Genomic DNA, 20000 nt, shown 5'->3' on the forward strand with positions numbered 1-20000 from the left:
ATTCACTGTATATAGTTACATGGATGAATGTGTTAATATACATTTTTTTTCTGGTGATCTAGGAGACAAATTGTTCAATTGGTAGGGAACATTTGGAGGAAAATCTTTTGGAGAAAATGTGTATCTCTTAAAATAACACCAGTGTTGTGTTTGATGAAAAACACCCCACATCCAATTGACCTCTTGACCTCATGACATCTCCTCTACCCCTCTCTCTACCCAGAACCCTCCAGTGTCCAGAACCCCAACGCCATCCACTCTGCGAGGGACGACTTCCTGAAAGTCTACTGGCGTCATGCGTCTGGAGACTTGGACCGTTACGAGGTGGTCATTAAGTACAACAAGACGGTGGTCCAGAACCAGACGGTGGCGCGGTCGCAGAACGACTGTGTGTTCAGCTCCCTGGTCCCTGGGAGGCTTTATACGGTCACTGTCAGCACCTGGAGCGGAGAGTACCAGTCCACTGTTTCTACTGACGGAAGAACATGTGAGTCTATTAACTACAGGCTAGGATTATGTGTGTATTGCTACTGCAGTGTTGGTAGAAGGTTTAAGTAAAAGGCTGTACTACTGAGTGTTCTGTGTGGCCAAGTCCATGGAAAACCAATATACAACTTATTTGGAAGAATTTGTAGGTGTGAAATCTAGAATTCAGCGCATGGGAATTGTACCTACGATCACATTCAGTAACATTTTGCAGCGCAAAGTCAACCTTAAAACCTGTTAGGGATCCCTTCACCCCCATTTCCTGCTCGAATCCCGGTAACGGGATCCCTTCACCCCCATTCCCACTCGAATCCCGGTAACGGGATCCCTTCACCCCCATTCCCGCTCGAATCCCGGTAACGGGATTGATTTGACAACATCCAGTGAAATTGCAGCGCGCTAAATTCAAAAACAGAAATACTCATAATAAGAGTTCATAAAACATACAAGTATTATACATCAAAATACATCTTAACTTCTTGTTAATCCAGCCGCAGTATCAGATTTCAAAAAGGCTTTACGGCGAATGCAGACCATGCGATTATCTGAGGACAGCGCCCCGCATACCAACACATGAAAATCATGTTTCAACCAGGCAGGTGCTACACAAAAGTCAGAAATAACGATATAATTCATGCCTTACCTTTGAAGATCTTCTTCTGTTGGCACTCCAAAATGTCCCAGAAACATCACAAAATCAATAAATTCCTTCTTTATATCCCCAAAATGTCCATTTATTTGGCGCGTTTGATTCAGAAATACACCGGTTTCAACTCGCCCAACATGACTACAAAGTATCTAATAAGTTACCTGTACACTTGGTCCAAACATTTCAAACAACTTTCCTAATCCAACCTTAGATATCCTAAAATGTAAAGAATCGATACAATTTAAGACGGGATAAACTGTGTTCAATACCAGATGAAAATAACGTGAAGCACGCTCCAGGTCGAGCGCACCAAAACAGTAGAGTCCACCTGGAGTGACTACTTCTTCATTTCTCAAAAGAAAAACATCAACCAATTTCTAAAGACTGTTGACATCTAGTGGAAGCCATAGGAACTGCAACCAGGTTCCTCATAAATATAGTTTCCCATAGAAAACGAATGGAAAACACATTGACCTAAAAAAGAAAATCCCTGGTTGGATTGTGCTCAGGGTTTCGCCTGTTCAGTTCTGTTATACTCACAGACATTATACAAACAGTTTTAGAAACTTCCGAATGTTTTCGATCCAAATCTACTAATAATATGCATATCCTAGCTTCTGGGCCTGAGTAGCAGGCAGTTTACTTTGGGCACGCTTTTCATCCGGACGTCAAAATACTGCCCCCTAGCCTTAAGAAGTTTTAAACTAGTGGGCATCATGGGTCAAATTCCCCTCAGCCAACTAAACCATTGAGCCCTTTGGTGTAGTGTGAATAGTTTAAATCTTTAAATAAAGTTATATTTGACTGTCTCCATAGTCCCCTCTGCGGTGCGGAGCCTGGCCCTGGGTGACAGTGGTACAGGTGATCTAGTGGTCACATGGTCTCCAGCGCTGGGGGACGTTGATCACTACGAGGTCCAGATTCTCTTCAACGACACGCGGGTTTACCCGCCCGTAACCCTGGGCAACGAGGCCCGTGACCACCGCCTGGCCTCGCTCACCCCGGGACGCCTGTACAAGATCGTGGTGTCCACCTTCAGCGGACCCAACCAGAGACCGCAGTTCATCGAGGGCAGGACAGGTCAGTGGGGAAACAGAGTGGACAGCTGCCCGGGTTGGTTTCTGAAATAACCTCACATTGCGTTTCATAGCATTTCTGTCCCAGGTATTTCAGGTAAAACAACAGAATAACCTATTGTTATCACTTCATTCCGTAGAACATCATCTAAAGATTTTAAAATAAAAAACACCACATTGTTTTTCAGCCAGTCTTCAACTTATCTTTATGTAAGTGATCCACATTCTGACCCATCCCCCCCCCCCCCCCCCGCCCCTTCCCTTCACTCCTGTCTCTCTGCCTTCTCTCTCAACCCCCCCAGTCCCCAGCCAGGTGAGGAACCTCCATGCCCGGCCAGGGGACCAGGCTGCCAGTCTGAGGGTGTTCTGGACCCCTGGTGATGGGGACGTGGACATGTACACCGTGTCCCTATCCCAGGGAGGACACCTTCTGGAGACCAGACCTGTCCCCAAACACGTCACTGAGCTGGACTTTCAGGGTCTGGTACCAGGACAGCTGTACGGGGTCGAGGTTCAGTCCCTGAGTGGAATACTGGTCAATCATTCAACTACTACTGGACGAACAGGTGAGAGGGAGGGAGGGAGGGAGGGAGGGAGGGAGGGGGGGGGGGGGGGGGAGAGGCAGGGAGGGAGGGAGGGAGGGAGGAGAGGCAGGGAGGGAGGGAGGGACAGCTCAGTCCCTGAGTGGAATACTGGTCAATCATTCAACTACTACTGGACGAACAGGTGAGAAGGAGGGAGGGAGGGAGGGAGGGAGGGAGAGAGGGAGAGAGGGAGGGAGGGAGGGAGGGAGGGAGGGGGAGGGAGGGGACAGCTCAGTCCCTGAGTGGAATACTGGTCAATCATTCAACTACTACTGGACGAACAGGTGAGAAGGAGGGAGGGAGGGAGGGAGGAGGGAGGGAGGGAGGGAGGGAGGGAGGGAGGGAGGGATGGAGGGGCAGGAGGGAGAGGGAGGGAGGGAGGGAGGGAGGGGCAGGAGGGAGAGGGAGGGAGGGAGGGAGGGAGGGAGGGAGGGAGGAGAGGCAGGGAGGGAGGGAGGGAGGGAGGGAGGGAGGGAGGGAGGGAGGGAGGGAGGGGACAGCTCAGTCCCTGAGTGGAACACTGGTAAATAACAGCAGTGATACTGGATGAACAGGTGAGAGGGATGCTCAGAATATACCTGTATGATAACAAATAGCTTGGACTGGAGCCATGAAGACACACAGGGCTTTGGCTTGAATTATAGCAGAACAACAGCTGTCATTACCATCAACAGTTGTCATTGTCATCATTATCATCAACAGTTGTCATTGTCATCATTATCAACAACAGTTGTCATTGTCATCATTATCATCAACAGTTGTCATTGTCATCATTATCATCAACAGTTGTCATTGTCATCATTATCAACAACAGTTGTCATTGTCATCATTATCATCAACAGTTGTCATTGTCATCATTATCATCAACAGCATTCATTGTCATCATTATCAACAACAGTTGTTATTGTCATCATTATCAACAACAGTTGTCATTGTCATCATTATCATCAACAGTTGTCATTGTCATCATTATCATCAACAGTTGTCATTGTCATCATTATCATCAACAGTTGTCATTGTCATCATTATCAACAACAGTTGTCATTGTCATCATTATCATCACCTCTTCCTGGATCTGTCCAGTCCCCTCCCAGCCATGGGTGATGTCTAACCTCTCCCTGTGTCTGTCCCCTCCCAGCCATGGGTGATGTCTAACCTCTCCCTGTGTCTGTCCCCTCCCAGCCATGGGTGATGTCTAACCAGCCATTGGGTGATGTCTAACCAGTCCAGTCCCCCCACCACCCACAGTCTAACTATCTACTGTCTGATCTCCATAACATCTCTCTCTCTCTCTCTCTCTCTCTCTCTCTCTCTCTCTCTCTCTCTCTCTCTCTCTCTCTCTCTCTCTCTCTCTCCAGTCCCCTCCACAGTGACAGCGCTCCAGGCAGACAGTGACCACACCACCCACAGTCTAACAGTGACCTGGGAGACTCCAGTGGGAGTGTACGAGGGTTATAAGATCCAGCTCCTGGATGATGGACGTGACCTAGTCTCTAATATTTCCATGCCCCAGGGCTCCACCAAGCACCTCTTCGACCAGCTGACCCCTGGGAAGTGGTACCGGGTTCGGGTCGTATCTGTCAGTGGAGGGATCTATGGCAAGGAGGCCGTGACTGAGGGACAGACACGTAAGAAGAACCACTTTTCCTGTATCAGAGATATTCATTATTACTGTATCAGAGATATTCATTATTACTGTATCAGAGATATTCATTATTACTGTATCAGAGACATTCATTATTACTGTATCAGAGACATTCATTATTACTGTATCAGAGATATTCATTATTACTGTATCAGAGATATTCATTATTACTGTATGAGAGATATTCATTATTACTGTATCAGAGACATTCATTATTACTGTATCAGAGATATTCATTATTACTGTATCAGAGACATTCATTATTACTGTATCAGAGACATTCATTATTACTGTATCAGAGATATTCATTATTACTGTATCAGAGACATTCATTATTACTGTATCAGAGATATTCATTATTACTGTATCAGAGACATTCATTATTACTGTATCAGAGATATTCATTATTACTGTATCAGAGATATTCATTATTACTGTATCAGAGATATTCATTATTACTGTATCAGAGATATTCATTATTACTGTATCAGAGACATTCATTATTACTGTATCAGAGACATTCCTTATTACTGTATCAGGTAATAACTTAACTTAAAATAAATCTCTCTCTCTCTCTCCTTACCTCCCTCCTTCCCTCTCTCCCTCTTTCCCTCCCTCAGGTCCAGCTGCAGTCAACGGTCTGACCGTGATGACTGCCAACACCAGCGGTCTGAGTTTCATCTGGCGCCCGTCCGAGGGCTACGTGGACGGTTACGACCTGTTCCTGTATAACGTTGACGAGACGTTGCGTGGCCGTCAGACCGTGGAGGCCGGGACCCAGACGTGCTCCTTCTCTGGTCTGGTCCCAGGGACGCTGTACAAGATGGAGGTGGTGAGCAGGAGCAGAGGAATGAGCAGTGACTCATCTATCCTAGCACGGACAGGTGAGCAGAGGAATGAGCAGTGACTCATCTATCCTAGCACGGACAGGTGAGCAGAGACATGAGCAGTGACTCATCTATACTAGCACGGACAGGTGAGCAGAGACATGAGCAGTGACTCATCTATACTAGCACGGACAGGTGAGCAGAGGAATGAGCAGTGACTCATCTATACTAGCACGGACAGGTGAGCAGAGGAATGGGCAGTGACTCATCTATACTAGCACGGACAGGTGAGCAGAGGAATGAGCAGTGACTCATCTATACTAGCACGGACAGGTGAGCAGAGGAATGAGCAGTGACTCATCTATACTAGCACGGACAGGTGAGCAGAGGAATGAGCAGTGACTCATCTATACTAGCACGGACAGGTGAGCAGAGGAATGAGCAGTGACTCATCTATACTAGCACGGACAGGTGAGCAGAGGAATGAGCAGTGACTCATCTATACTAGCACGGACAGGTGAGCAGAGGAATGAGCAGTGACTCATCTATACTAGCACAGACAGGTGAGCAGAGGAATGAGCAGTGACTCATCTATACTAGCACAGACAGGTGAGCAGAGGCATGAGCAGTGACTCATCTATACTAGCACGGACAGGTGAGCAGAGGCATGAGCAGTGACTCATCTATACTAGCACGGACAGGCGAGCAGAGGAATGAGCAGTGACTCATCTATACTAGCACGGACAGGTGAGCAGAGACATGAGCAGTGACTCATCTATACTAGCACGGACAGGTGAGCAGAGGAATGAGCAGTGACTCATCTATACTAGCACGGACAGGTGAGCAGAGGAATGAGCAGTGATTCATCTATACTAGCACGGACAGGTGAGCAGAGGAATGAGCAGTGACTCATCTATACTAGCACAGACAGGTGAGCAGAGGAATGAGCAGTGACTCATATATCCTAGCACAAACAGGTGAGCAGAGGAATGAGCAGTGACTCATATATCCTAGCACGGACAGGTGAGCAGAGGAATGAGCAGTGACTCATCTATACTAGCACGGACAGGTGAGCAGAGGCATGAGCAGTGACTCATCTATACTAGCACGGACAGGTGAGCAGAGGAATGAGCAGTGACTCATCTATACTAGCACGGACAGGTGAGATGGACACACACTGAAATTATCTGACACACCTGGGTAAAATATTTTGTAGTCCAAAAACCGTCCCAAACTCCAAGCTAAATCAAGCACACCTCAAACTCCAAGCTAAATCAAACACACCTCAAACTCCAAGCTAAATCAAGCACACCTCAAACTCCAAGCTAAATCAAGCACACCTCAAACTCCAAGCTAAATCAAGCACACCTCAAACTCCAAGCTAAATCAAGCACACCTCAAACTCCAAGCTAAATCAAGCACACCTCAAACTCCAAGCTAAATCAAGCACACCTCAAACTCCAAGCTAAATCAAGCGCACCTCAAACTCCAAGCTAAATCAAGCACACCTCAAACTGCAAGCTAAATCAAGCACACCTCAAAGTCCAAGCTAAATCATGCACACCTCAAACTCCAAGCTAAATCAAGCACACCTCAAACTCCAAGCTAAATCAAGCACAACACAAAATCCAAGCTAAATCAAGCACACCTCAAACTCCAAGCTAAATCAAGCACACCTCAAACTCCAAGCTAAATCAAGCACACCTCAAACTCCAAGCTAAATCAAGCACAACACAAAATCCAAGCTAAATCAAGCACACCTCAAACTCCGTTTGCGTTGACATGTATTTCACCCAGGAGTAGTGTATGAATAATAATATTTGTATTTATTAAGGATCCTCATTAGTTCCTGCCAAGGCAGCAGCAACTCTTCCTGGGGTTTATTATGGATCCTCATTAGTTCCTGCCAAGGCAGCAGCTACTCTTCCTGGGGTTTATTATGGATCCTCATTAGTTCCTGCCAAGACAGCAGCTACTCTTCCTGAGGTTTATTATGGATCACGATTAGTTCCTGCCAAGACAGCAGCTACTCTTCCTGACGTTTATTATGGATTCTCATTAGTTCCTGCCAAGGCAGCAGCTACTCTTCCTGGGGTTTATTATGGATCACGATTAGTTCCTGCCAAGGCAGCAGCTACTCTTCCTGAGGTTTATTATGGATCACCATTAGTTCCTGTCAAGGCATCAGCATTCATTCTGAATGTAGGAATTTTAGGGATCACATTTCCTTCCTGACTCCGTGTCCTCCTCTAAAGAAACAGCACATTCATTCAGCTGAATGTGAAAGCTAATCGCTGTACATTTGTTTATGGGCCAAGGCCATAGGCTGTTTACACAACGTATATTGTGTCTAACAAGCCAAATGTCTGCTACAACTTTAGATGAACATACAAGTCATTCTAAAAACCACAAGTGTCAGACAGGGTAACACCCCACAGCATCTGAAGTGGTGCGTCTGTCTGTCAATGACAATCTCTTCTTTCACAGCGCCGCTGTCATTATTACAATCTAAATGCAAATGAGTGTAACGCCTTGAGGTTTTCCCCACTGAGCCAGTGGTTTCTGTTAATGTGTCTCTGGTGTTATTGTTGTTTCTATCAGGAGTGTGACACAAAAAGACTTGGCGTTGAGCAGAATCAACAACCTCTGCATCATCAAGATAGATGCTTTGTGAGAAGGTGTTCAAGTCCACAGTCAGCCATTGTTACAGTGCTTTCGGAAATGTATTCAGACCCCTTGACTTTTTCCACATTTTGTTACGTTACAGCCTTATTCTTTTTTTATTTTGTTTAAATGTCCTCATCAATGTACACACAATACCCCATAATGACATCACAATACCCCATGATGGCATCACAATACCCCATAATGGCATCACAATACCCCATAATGACATCACAATACCCCATAATGACATCACAATACCCCATAATGACATCACAATACCCCATAATGACATCACAATACCCCATAATGGCAAAGCAAAAACAGGTTTTTAGACATTTTTGCACATTTATTAAAAAGAGAGAACAGGGGTTTCTCCTTTCCTCTTGATAATACAACAGAGCATGAACTAACTCTATCGCCCTGTTCTCGCTCTTCTCCCCCAAACCCCTGTTCTCTCTACTCCCCCTTAACCATCCCCCCAAACCCCTGTTCTCTCTCTTCTCCCCCAAACCCCTGTTCTCTCTCTTCTCCCCCAAACCCCTGTTCTCTCTCTTCTCCCCCAAACCCCTGTTCTCTCTCTTCTCCCCCTTAACCATCCACCCAAACCCCTGTTCTCTCTCTACTCCCCCAAACCCCTGTTCTCTCTCTTCTCCCCCAAACCCCTGTCTCTCTCTTCTCCCCCAAACCGCTGTTCTCTCTCTTCTCCCCCTTAACCATCCCCCCAAACCCCTGTTCTCTCTCTTCTCCCCCAAACCCCTGTTCTCTCTCTTCTCCCCCAAACCCCTGTTCTCTCTCTTCTCCCCCAAACCCCTGTTCTCTCTCTTCTCCCCAAACCCCTGTTCTCTCTCTTCTCCCCAAACCCCTGTTCTCTCTCTTCTCCCCCCAAACCCCTGTTCTCTCTCTTCTCCCCAAACCCCTGTTCTCTCTCTTCTCCCCCCAAACCCCTGTTCTCTCTCTTCTCCCCCCAAACCCCTGTTCTCTCTCTTCTCCCCAAACCCCTGTTCTCTCTCTTCTCCCCCCAAACCCCTGTTCTCTCTCTTCTCCCCCCAAACCCCTGTTCTCTCTCTTCTCCCCCAAACCCCCGTTCTCTCTCTTCTCCCCCAAACCCCTGTTCTCTCTCTTCTCCCCCCAAACCCCTGTTCTCTCTCTTCTCCCCCAAACCCCTGTTCTCTCTCTTCTCCCCCAAACCCCTGTTCTCTCTCTTCTCCCCCAAACCCCTGTTCTCTCTCTTCTCCCCAAACCCCTGTTCTCTCTCTTCTCCCCCAAACCCCTGATCTCTCTCTTCTCCCCAAACCCCTGTTCTCTCTCTTCTCCCCCCAAACCCCTGTTCTCTCTCTTCTCCCCAAACCCCTGTTCTCTCTCTTCTCCCCAAACCCCTGTTCTCTCTCTTCTCCCCCCAAACCCCTGTTCTCGCTCTTCTCCCCCAAACCCCTGTTCTCTCTCTTCTCCCCAAACCCCTGTTCCCTCTCTTCTCCCCCAAACCCCTATTCTCTCTCTTCTCCCCCCAAACCCCTGCTCTCTCTCTTCTCCCCCAAACCCCTGTTCTCTCTCTTCTCCCCCAAACCCCTGTTCTCTCTCTACTCCCCCAAACCCCTGTTCTCTCTCTTCTCCCCAAAACCCCTGTTCTCTCTCTACTCCCCCAAACCCCTGTTCTCTCTCTACTCCCCCTTAACCATCCCCCCAAACCCCTGTTCTCTCTCTTCTCCCCCTTAACCATCCCCCCAAACCCCTGTTCTCTCTCTTCTCCCCCAAACCCCTGTTCTCTCTCTTCTCCCCCAAACCCCTGTTCTCTCTCTTCCATCCCTCACCCCCAGATAACCCTCTCTATCCTCTTCTCTCCCCCAGTCCCAGCCCCAGTGCGCTCTCTCCACGTCCAGGGTGGTAAGCGCACTGATCGTCTCTCCGTCAGCTGGCTGCCTGGGGCAGGGGAGTGGAGTGGGTACCAAGTGGTCCTGTACGGTGGCCTGGAGGGCTCAACCACTACCCTGGCAGCCCAGGAGCTGGGCATGGAGCAGAGAGAACACCTGTTCCAGGGACTGGTACCTGGCCGTGTGTACCGGGCTGAGGTGGTCACACACAGTGGAGAGCTGACTAATACTGCGTCTGCAAAGGGAAGAACGGGTCAGTACACAACCCTCTCTCTCTCTCTGAAACTCATAGTCATTTATAATGATCCAATGATGCCAGGGTTGATAGTTGTTATAGAATGTGTCCATTCTACTTTAACAACTATGTTGCCTAGTACTACCTTATTTAGAGAATACCTTAGTACCTTATACCTTAGTTAGAATACCTTAGTACCTCAATACCTTAGTTAGAGAATACCTTAGTACCTTAATACCTTAGTTAGAGAATACCTTAGTACCTTAATACCTTAGTTAGAATACCTTAGTACCTCAATACCTTAGTTAGAGAATACCTTAGTACCTTAGTACCTTAGTTAGAATACCTTAGTACCTTAGTTAGAATACCTTAGTACCTTAGTACCGTAGTACCTTAGTTAGAATACCTTAGTACCTTAATACCTTAGTTAGAATACCTTAGTACCTTAATACCTTAGTTAGAGAATACCTTAGTACCTTAATACCTTAGTTAGAGAATACCTTAGTACCTTAATACCTTAGTTAGTGTAACAGTCCTGACCTGTTTTATGTTGTTTTTTATGTGTTTATGGTCAGGGCATGTGTTTTGGGTGGGCAGTCTATGTTAGGAGGTAGTGGGCTAAGGGCAGGTAGGAGACCTGCGCCCACTTCCCAGGCTTACCGTGGAGAGCGGGAGTACGGGCAGGCGCCGTGTTACGCAGTAGAGCGCACGGTGTCTCCTGTACGAGTGCATAGCCCAGTGCGGGTTATTCCACCTCCCCGCACTGGTAGGGCTAGATTGGGTATTGAGCCAGGTGTCATGAGGCCGGCTCAACGCGTCTGGTTTCCAGTGCGTCTCCTCGGGCCGGCATACATGGCACCGGCCTTACGCATGGTTTCCCCGGTTCGCCTACATAGCCCGGTGCGGGTTATTCCACCTCCCCGCACTGGTCGGGCAACCGGGAGCATTCAATGGTCTCCTACCTGCCCTTGGCCCACTACCTCCTAACATAGACTGCACCCCAAAACACATGCCCTGACCATAAACACATAAAAAACAACATAAAACAGGTCAGGACTGTTACAGTTAGAATACCTTAGTACCTTAATACCTTAGTTAGAGAATACCTTAGTACCTTAATACCTTAGTTAGAATACCTTAGTACCTTAATACCTTAGTTAGAGAATACCTTAGTACCTTAGTACCTTAGTTAGAATACCTTAGTACCTTAGTTAGAGTACCTTAGTACCTTAGTTAGAATACCTTAGTACCTTAATACCTTAGTTAGAGAATACTCTACACTCTGGGTCCATGGATCCAGAGTTCAAATGACAGAAAAAAATTAACACACAGAATTAGTTCAACTTATTCAGAATATTGTTACTTGTAGTAAAGCCTCTGTCTGTCTGTGTTTTGTGTTGCTTGTAGTAAAGCCTCTGTCTGTGTTTTGTGTTGCTTGTAGTAAAGCCTGTATCTGTCTGTGTTTTGTGTTACTTGTAGTAAAGCCTCTGTCTGTCTGTGTTTTGTGTTGCTTGTAGTAAAGCCTCTGTCTGTGTTTTGTGTTGCTTGTAGTAAAGCCTGTATCTGTCTGTGTTTTGTGTTACTTGTAGTAAAGCCTCTGTCTGTGTTTTGTGTTGCTTGTAGTAAAGCCTGTATCTGTCTGTGTTTTGTGTTGCTTGTAGTAAAGCCTGTATCTGTCTGTGTTTTGTGTTACTTGTAGTAAAGCCTCTGTCTGTGTTTTGTGTTACTTGTAGTAAAGCCTCTGTCTGTGTTTTGTGTTACTTGTAGTAAAGCCTCTGTCTGTGTTTTGTGTTACTTGTAGTAAAGCCTCTGTCTGTGTTTTGTGTTACTTGTAGTAAAGCCTCTGTCTGTGTTTTGTGTTACTTGTAGTAAAGCCTGTATCTGTCTGTGTTTTGTGTTGCTTGTAGTAAAGCCTGTATCTGTCTGTGTTTTGTGCTACTTGTAGTAAAGCCTGTATCTGTCTGTGTTTTGTGTTGCTTGTAGTAAAGCCTGTATCTGTCTGTGTTTTGTGTTACTTGTAGTAAAGCCTGTATCTGTCTGTGTTTTGTGTTGCTTGTAGTAAAGCCTCTATCGTCTGTGTTTTGTGCTACTTGTAGTAAAGCCTGTATCTGTCTGTGTTTTGTGTTACTTGTAGTAAAGCCTCTGTCTGTGTTTTGTGTTACTTGTAGTAAAGCCTCTGTCTGTGTTTTGTGTTACTTGTAGTAAAGCCTCTGTCTGTGTTTTGTGTTACTTGTAGTAAAGCCTCTGTCTGTGTTTTGTGTTATTTGTAGTAAAGCCTCTATCTGTCTGTGTTTTGTGTTACTTGTAGTAAAGCCTGTATCTGTCTGTGTTTTGTGTTACTTGTAGTAAAGCCTGTATCTGTCTGTGTTTTGTGTTGCTTGTAGTAAAGCCTGTATCTGTCTGTGTTTTGTGTTACTTGTAGTAAAGCCTCTATCTGTCTGTGTTTTGTGTTACTTGTAGTAAAGCCTCTATCTGTCTGTGTTTTGTGTTACTTGTAGTAAAGCCTGTATCTGTCTGTGTTTTGTGTTACTTGTAGTAAAGCCTCTGTCTGTCTGTGTTTTGTGTTACTTGTAGTAAAGCCTCTGTCTGTGTTTTGTGTTACTTGTAGTAAAGCCTGTATCTGTCTGTGTTTTGTGTTACTTGTAGTAAAGCCTGTATCTGTCTGTGTTTTGTGTTACTTGTAGTAAAGCCTCTATCCGTCTGTGTTTTGTGTTACTTGTAGTAAAGCCTCTGTCTGTGTTTTGTGTTGCTTGTAGTAAAGCCTGTATCTGTCTGTGTTTTGTGTTACTTGTAGTTGTAACGGCGGTCCTCCTCCTCTTCGCCCGAAAAGGAGGAGTATTGATCGAACCAAGGCGCAGTGGAGTTTGAACACATAATTTATTAAAGAAAACACGAACTTGACTAAACTAACAAAAACAACAAACGGTGTAGACAGACCTATACGACGAACTTACATAAAACAAGAAGAACGCACGACAATTAGACTACACAAACCGAACAAACCGTAAACAGTCCCATATGGTGCAAACAATTACACAGACACGGAAGACAATCACCCACAACGAACACTGTGACAAGCCTACCTAAATATGACTCTTAATTAGAGGAACGCCAAACACCTGCCTCTAATTAAGAGCCATACCAGGCAACCCAAAACCAACACAGAAACAGAAAACATAGAATGCCCACCCAAACTCACGTCCTGACCAACTAACACATATAACAAATTAACAGAAATAGGTCAGGAACGTGACAGTAGTAAAGCCTCTGTCTGTGTTTTGTGTTACTTGTAGTAAAGCCTCTGTCTGTGTTTTGTGTTACTTGTAGTAAAGCCTGTATCTGTCTGTGTTTTGTGTTACTTGTAGTAAAGCCTGTATCTGTCTGTGTTTTGTGTTACTTGTAGTAAAGCCTGTATCTGTCTGTGTTTTGTGTTGCTTGTAGTAAAGCCTGTATCTGTCTGTGTTTTGTGTTGCTTGTAGTAAAGCCTGTATCTGTCTGTGTTTTGTGTTGCTTGTAGTAAAGCCTCTATCTGTCTGTGTTTTGTGTTGCTTGTAGTAAAGCCTGTATCTGTCTGTGTTTTGTGTTACTTGTAGTAAAGCCTGTATCTGTCTGTGTTTTGTGTTACTTGTAGTAAAGCCTCTGTCTGTGTTTTGTGTTACTTGTAGTAAAGCCTCTGTCTGTGTTTTGTGTTACTTGTAGTAAAGCCTGTATCTGTCTGTGTTTTGTGTTACTTGTAGTAAAGCCTCTGTCTGTGTTTTGTGTTACTTGTAGTAAAGCCTCTGTCTGTGTTTTGTGTTATTTGTAGTAAAGCCTCTATCTGTCTGTGTTTTGTGTTACTTGTAGTAAAGCCTGTATCTGTCTGTGTTTTGTGTTACTTGTAGTAAAGCCTGTATCTGTCTGTGTTTTGTGTTGCTTGTAGTAAAGCCTGTATCTGTCTGTGTTTTGTGTTACTTGTAGTAAAGCCTCTATCTGTCTGTGTTTTGTGTTACTTGTAGTAAAGCCTCTATCTGTCTGTGTTTTGTGTTACTTGTAGTAAAGCCTGTATCTGTCTGTGTTTTGTGTTACTTGTAGTAAAGCCTCTGTCTGTCTGTGTTTTGTGTTACTTGTAGTAAAGCCTCTGTCTGTGTTTTGTGTTACTTGTAGTAAAGCCTGTATCTGTCTGTGTTTTGTGTTACTTGTAGTAAAGCCTGTATCTGTCTGTGTTTTGTGTTACTTGTAGTAAAGCCTCTATCCGTCTGTGTTTTGTGTTACTTGTAGTAAAGCCTCTGTCTGTGTTTTGTGTTGCTTGTAGTAAAGCCTGTATCTGTCTGTGTTTTGTGTTGCTTGTAGTAAAGCCTGTATCTGTCTGTGTTTTGTGTTACTTGTAGTTGTAACGGCGGTCCTCCTCCTCTTCGCCCGAAAAGGAGGAGTATTGATCGAACCAAGGCGCAGTGGAGTTTGAACACATAATTTATTAAAGAAAACACGAACTTGACTAAACTAACAAAAACAACAAACGGTGTAGACAGACCTATACGACGAACTTACATAAAACAAGAAGAACGCACGACAATTAGACTACACAAACCGAACAAACCGTAAACAGTCCCATATGGTGCAAACAATTACACAGACACGGAAGACAATCACCCACAACGAACACTGTGACAAGCCTACCTAAATATGACTCTTAATTAGAGGAACGCCAAACACCTGCCTCTAATTAAGAGCCATACCAGGCAACCCAAAACCAACACAGAAACAGAAAACATAGAATGCCCACCCAAACTCACGTCCTGACCAACTAACACATATAACAAATTAACAGAAATAGGTCAGGAACGTGACAGTAGTAAAGCCTCTGTCTGTGTTTTGTGTTACTTGTAGTAAAGCCTCTGTCTGTGTTTTGTGTTACTTGTAGTAAAGCCTGTATCTGTCTGTGTTTTGTGTTACTTGTAGTAAAGCCTGTATCTGTCTGTGTTTTGTGTTACTTGTAGTAAAGCCTGTATCTGTCTGTGTTTTGTGTTGCTTGTAGTAAAGCCTGTATCTGTCTGTGTTTTGTGTTGCTTGTAGTAAAGCCTGTATCTGTCTGTGTTTTGTGTTGCTTGTAGTAAAGCCTCTATCTGTCTGTGTTTTGTGTTGCTTGTAGTAAAGCCTGTATCTGTCTGTGTTTTGTGTTACTTGTAGTAAAGCCTGTATCTGTCTGTGTTTTGTGTTACTTGTAGTAAAGCCTCTGTCTGTGTTTTGTGTTACTTGTAGTAAAGCCTCTGTCTGTGTTTTGTGTTACTTGTAGTAAAGCCTGTATCTGTCTGTGTTTTGTGTTACTTGTAGTAAAGCCTCTGTCTGTGTTTTGTGTTACTTGTAGTAAAGCCTCTGTCTGTGTTTTGTGTTACTTGTAGTAAAGCCTCTGTCTGTGTTTTGTGTTACTTGTAGTAAAGCCTCTGTCTGTGTTTTGTGTTACTTGTAGTAAAGCCTGTATCTGTCTGTGTTTTGTGTTACTTGTAGTAAAGCCTCTGTCCATCTGTGTTTTGTGTTACTTGTAGTAAAGCCTCTGTCCATCTGTGTTTTGTGTTACTTGTAGTAAAGCCTGTATCTGTCTGTGTTTTCCCCCTCAGCCCCAGAGCCTCCCTCCATGGTATCCTTCAGAGACATCAGTGCTAACAGCTCTGTAGAACTGACCTGGGATGGTCCCGCTTCTGGTGACTACGACACCTTTGACCTCCAATGGGCTCCCAGAGATTCCCTGTCAATCACAGCGCCTCAGCCAACCAGCCGCATCCTGGATGGGATGTTCCCGGGACGACTGTACAACTTCACCATCCGCACTGTCAGTGGGGGAGGAGCCAAGGGAGGGCCTATCGCCAACAGCCAGCCAATCCAGAGGAGCCTCAGAACAAGTAGGTGGAGTCTATGAGAGAGAGACATTTGGTTTACTGTTGAGTTTAAACTGTGTTATTCATGGTTAGGGTTGGTATTTATGTTGGGCTTTAAACTGTGTTATTCATGGTTAGGGTTGGTATTTATGTTGGGGTTTAAACTGTGTTATTCATGGTTAGGGTTGGTATTTATGTTGGGGTTTAACTGTGTTATTCATGGTTAGGGTTGTAGTATTTATGTTGGGGTTTAAACTGTGTAATTCATGGTTAGCGTTGTAGTATTTATGTTGGGGTTTAAACTGTGTAATTCATGGTTAGGGTTGGTATTTATTGGACTGGTAGACTTCTATGATAACAATTCAAAGCTGATTGGGAAGTAGGAAGTACTTGTCTGAAGTACTTCCAACATCAGCCACTAGAGGGAAGCACACAACTGATCAGGAGAAAGACCTGTGCACTCAAGTGAAATTGACTGTGAGGGTAAATGAAAGTGTGTGTGGGGTGGGGGGAGGGGGGGGATTTCGGGCATCTGACTGAGTTGCTTGAAGTTCTTATTTAAATCCCACGTTGCGCTTGGCTCTCTGGGGAGGAGATGGTTTGGAGCAGGATGAGGCCAAACAGAATATAGAATCAAGGTCCGGAACTGGGAGAGATTCTAAAAGGGCTTCTGGGTTCTGCATTCTGTCCTACTTTACACCCACAGACACACACGCAAACACTGCCACACACACACACACACACACAAACACACACACACACACACACACACACACACACACACACACACACACACACACACACACACACACACACACACACACACACACACACACACACACACACACACACACACACACTGGTTTAGGTGAGAGGAGACAGACACCTGAGAGACAAGTAGGTACTCAGTTGATAAGCCCAATACAAATGATCAAGTGTAACCTGTCACCTTCTACAAACATCAGCCGTAGGTGAGGTGACAGAGAACTGATCAGCGGAGGCTACTGAGGGGAGGACGGCTCATAGTAATGGCTGGAACGGAGCAAATGGAATGGACACCATGTGTTGGATGTAGTTGATACCATTCCACTGATTCCGCTCCAGTCATTACCACGAGCCAGTCCTCCCTGATTAAGGTGTCACCAACCTCCTGTGGACCTGAGCTATAGGGACTCAGATGATGAAGAGGAGACAGAGACCTGAGCTATAGGTACTCAGATGATGAAGAAGAGACAGAGACCTGAGCTATAGGGACTCAGATGATGAAGAGGAGACAGAGACCTGAGCTATAGGGACTCAGATGATGAAGAAGAGATAGAGACCTGAGCTATAGGGACTCAGATGATGAAGAGGAGACAGAGACCTGAGCTATAGGGACTCAGATGATGAAGAGGAGACAGAGACCTGAGCTATAGGGACCCAGATGATGAAGAGAAGACAGAGACCTGAGCTATAGGGACTCAGATGATGAAGAGGACAGAGACCTGAGCTATAGGGACCCAGATGATGAAGAGGACAGAGACCTGAGCTATAGGGACCCAGATGATGAAGAGGACAGAGACCTGAGCTATAGGGACCCAGATGATGAAGAGGAGACAGAGACCTGAGCTATAGGGACCCAGATGATGAAGAGGAGACAGAGACCTGAGCTATAGGGACTCAGATGATGAAGAGAAGACAGAGACCTGAGCTATAGGGACCCAGATGATGAAGAGGAGACAGAGACCTGAGCTATAGGGACCCAGATGATGAAGAGGACAGAGACCTGAGCTATAGGGACCCAGATGATGAAGAGAAGACAGAGACCTGAGCTATAGGGACTCAGATGATGAAGAGGAAAGAGACCTGAGCTATAGGGACCCAGATGATGAAGAGGAGACAGAGACCTGAGCTATACGGACCCAGATGACGAAGAGGACAGAGACCTGAGCTATAGGGACCCAGATGATGAAGAGGACAGGGACTTGAGCTATAGGTACTCAGGGCCCAGATGATGAAGAGGACAGAGACCTGAGCTATAGGTACTCAGATGATGAAGACGAGACAGAGACCTGAGCTATAGGGACTCAGATGATGAAGAGGACAGAGACCTGAGCAATAGGGACTCAGATGATGAAGAGGACAGAGACCTGAGCTATAGGGACTCAGATGATGAAGAGGACAGAGACCTGAGCTATAGGGACCCATATGATGAAGAGGAGACAGAGACCTGAGCTATAGGGCCCAGATGATGAAGAGGACAGAGACCTGAGCTATAGGGACTCAGATAATGAAGAGGAGACAGAGACCTGAGCTATAGGGACTCAGATGATGAAGAGGAGACAGAGACCTGAGCTATAGGGACTCAGATGATGAAGAGGACAGAGACCTGAGCTATAGGGACTCAGATGATGAAGAGGAGACAGGGTCCTGAGCTATAGGGACCCAGATGATGAAGAGGACAGGGACTTGAGCTATAGGTACTCAGGACCCAGATGATGAAGAGGAGACAGAGACCTGAGCTATAGGTACTCAGGTGATGAAGAGGAGACAGAGACCTGAGCTATAGGGACTCAGATGATGAAGAGGACAGAGACCTGAGCTATAGGGACTCAGATGATGAAGAGGACAGAGACCTGAGCTATAGGGACCCATATGATGAAGAGGAGACAGCGACCTGAGCTATAGGGACCCAGATGATGAAGAGGACAGAGACCTGAGCTATAGGGACTCAGATGATGAAGAGGAAAGAGACCTGAGCTATAGGGACCCAGATGATGAAGAGGAGACAGAGACCTGCGCTATAGGCACTCAGATGATGAAGAGGAGACAGAGACCTGAGCTATAGGTACTCAGATGATGAAGAGGACAGAGACCTGAGCTATAGGGACTCAGATGATGAAGAGGACAGGGACCTGAGCTATAGGGACTCAGATGATGAAGAGGAGACAGAGACCTGAGCTATAGGGACTCAGATGATGAAGAGGACAGAGACCTGAGCTATAGGGACTCAGATGATGAAGAGGACAGAGACCTGAGCTATAGGGACCCATATGATGAAGAGGAGACAGAGACCTGAGCTATAAGGACCCAGATGATGAAGAGGACAGAGACCTGAGCTATAGGGACTCAGATGATGAAGAGGAAAGAGACCTGAGCTATAGGGACTCAGATGATGAAGAGGAGACAGAGACCTGCGCTATAGGGACCCAGATGACGAAGAGGACAGAGACCTGAGCTATAGGGACTCAGATGATGAAGAGGAGACAGAGACCTGCGCTATAGGGACTCAGATGATGAAGAGGAGACAGAGACCTGAGCTATAGGGACCCAGATGATGAAGAGGACAGGGACTTGAGCTATAGGTACTCAGGACCCAGATGATGAAGAGGACAGAGACCTGAGCTATAGGTACTCAGATGATGAAGAGGAGACAGAGACCTGCGCTATAGGGACCCAGATGATGAAGAGGAGACAGAGACCTGCGCTATAGGGACCCAGATGACGAAGAGGACAGAGACCTGAGCTATAGGGACCCATATGATGAAGAGGAGACAGAGACCTGAGCTATAGGGACTCAGATGATGAAGAGGACAGAGACCTGAGCTATAGGGACTCAGATTGTCAGCAGCATACCACCCTGCATACCACTGCTGGCTTGCTTCTGAAGCTAAGCAGGGTTGGTCCTGGTCAGTCCCTGGATGGGAGACCAGATGCTGCTGGAAGTGGTGTTGGAGGGCCAGTAGGAGGCACTCTTTCCTCTGGTCTAAAAAATATCCCAATGCCCCAGGGCAGTGATTGGGGACACTGCCCTGTGTAGGGTGCCGTCTTTCGGATGGGACGTTAAACGGGTGTCCTGACTCTCTGAGGTCATTAAAGATCCCATGGCACTTATCGTAAGAGTAGGGGTGTTAACCCCGGTGTCCTGGCTAAATTCCCAATCTGGCCCTCAAACCATCATGGTCACCTAATAATCCCCAGTTTACATTTGGCTCATTCATCCCCCTCCTCTCCCCTGTAACTATTCCCCAGGATGTTGCTGCAAATGAGAACGTGTTCTCAGTCAACTTACCTGGTAAAATAGAAAAAAATAAAAAAAATAAAAAAATAAAAAAAGATGATGAAGAGGAAA

The 20000-nt window shown here is 45.8% G+C and overlaps 1 protein-coding gene across 1 annotated transcript in view; it reads left to right on the forward strand.

Moving 5' to 3' along the window:
* Window positions 1–223: 223 nt before the first annotated feature.
* The window catches only part of LOC129848162 (receptor-type tyrosine-protein phosphatase beta-like), a gene marked incomplete at its 5' end in the record, with an annotated part of 56838 nt that continues 37061 nt past the window's right edge, over window positions 224–20000 (forward strand). The window contains 7 exons of the mRNA XM_055915639.1: window positions 224–487; window positions 1952–2215; window positions 2514–2777; window positions 4154–4423; window positions 5061–5324; window positions 9780–10055; window positions 15632–15913. Of these exons, the coding sequence (XP_055771614.1) occupies window positions 224–487; window positions 1952–2215; window positions 2514–2777; window positions 4154–4423; window positions 5061–5324; window positions 9780–10055; window positions 15632–15913 (1884 nt within the window). The remainder of the gene's footprint in view (window positions 488–1951; window positions 2216–2513; window positions 2778–4153; window positions 4424–5060; window positions 5325–9779; window positions 10056–15631; window positions 15914–20000) is intronic.

The sequence above is a fragment of the Salvelinus fontinalis genome, unplaced genomic scaffold, assembly GCF_029448725.1.
Source record: "Salvelinus fontinalis isolate EN_2023a unplaced genomic scaffold, ASM2944872v1 scaffold_1027, whole genome shotgun sequence".
Classification (NCBI taxonomy): Eukaryota; Metazoa; Chordata; class Actinopteri; order Salmoniformes; family Salmonidae; genus Salvelinus; species Salvelinus fontinalis.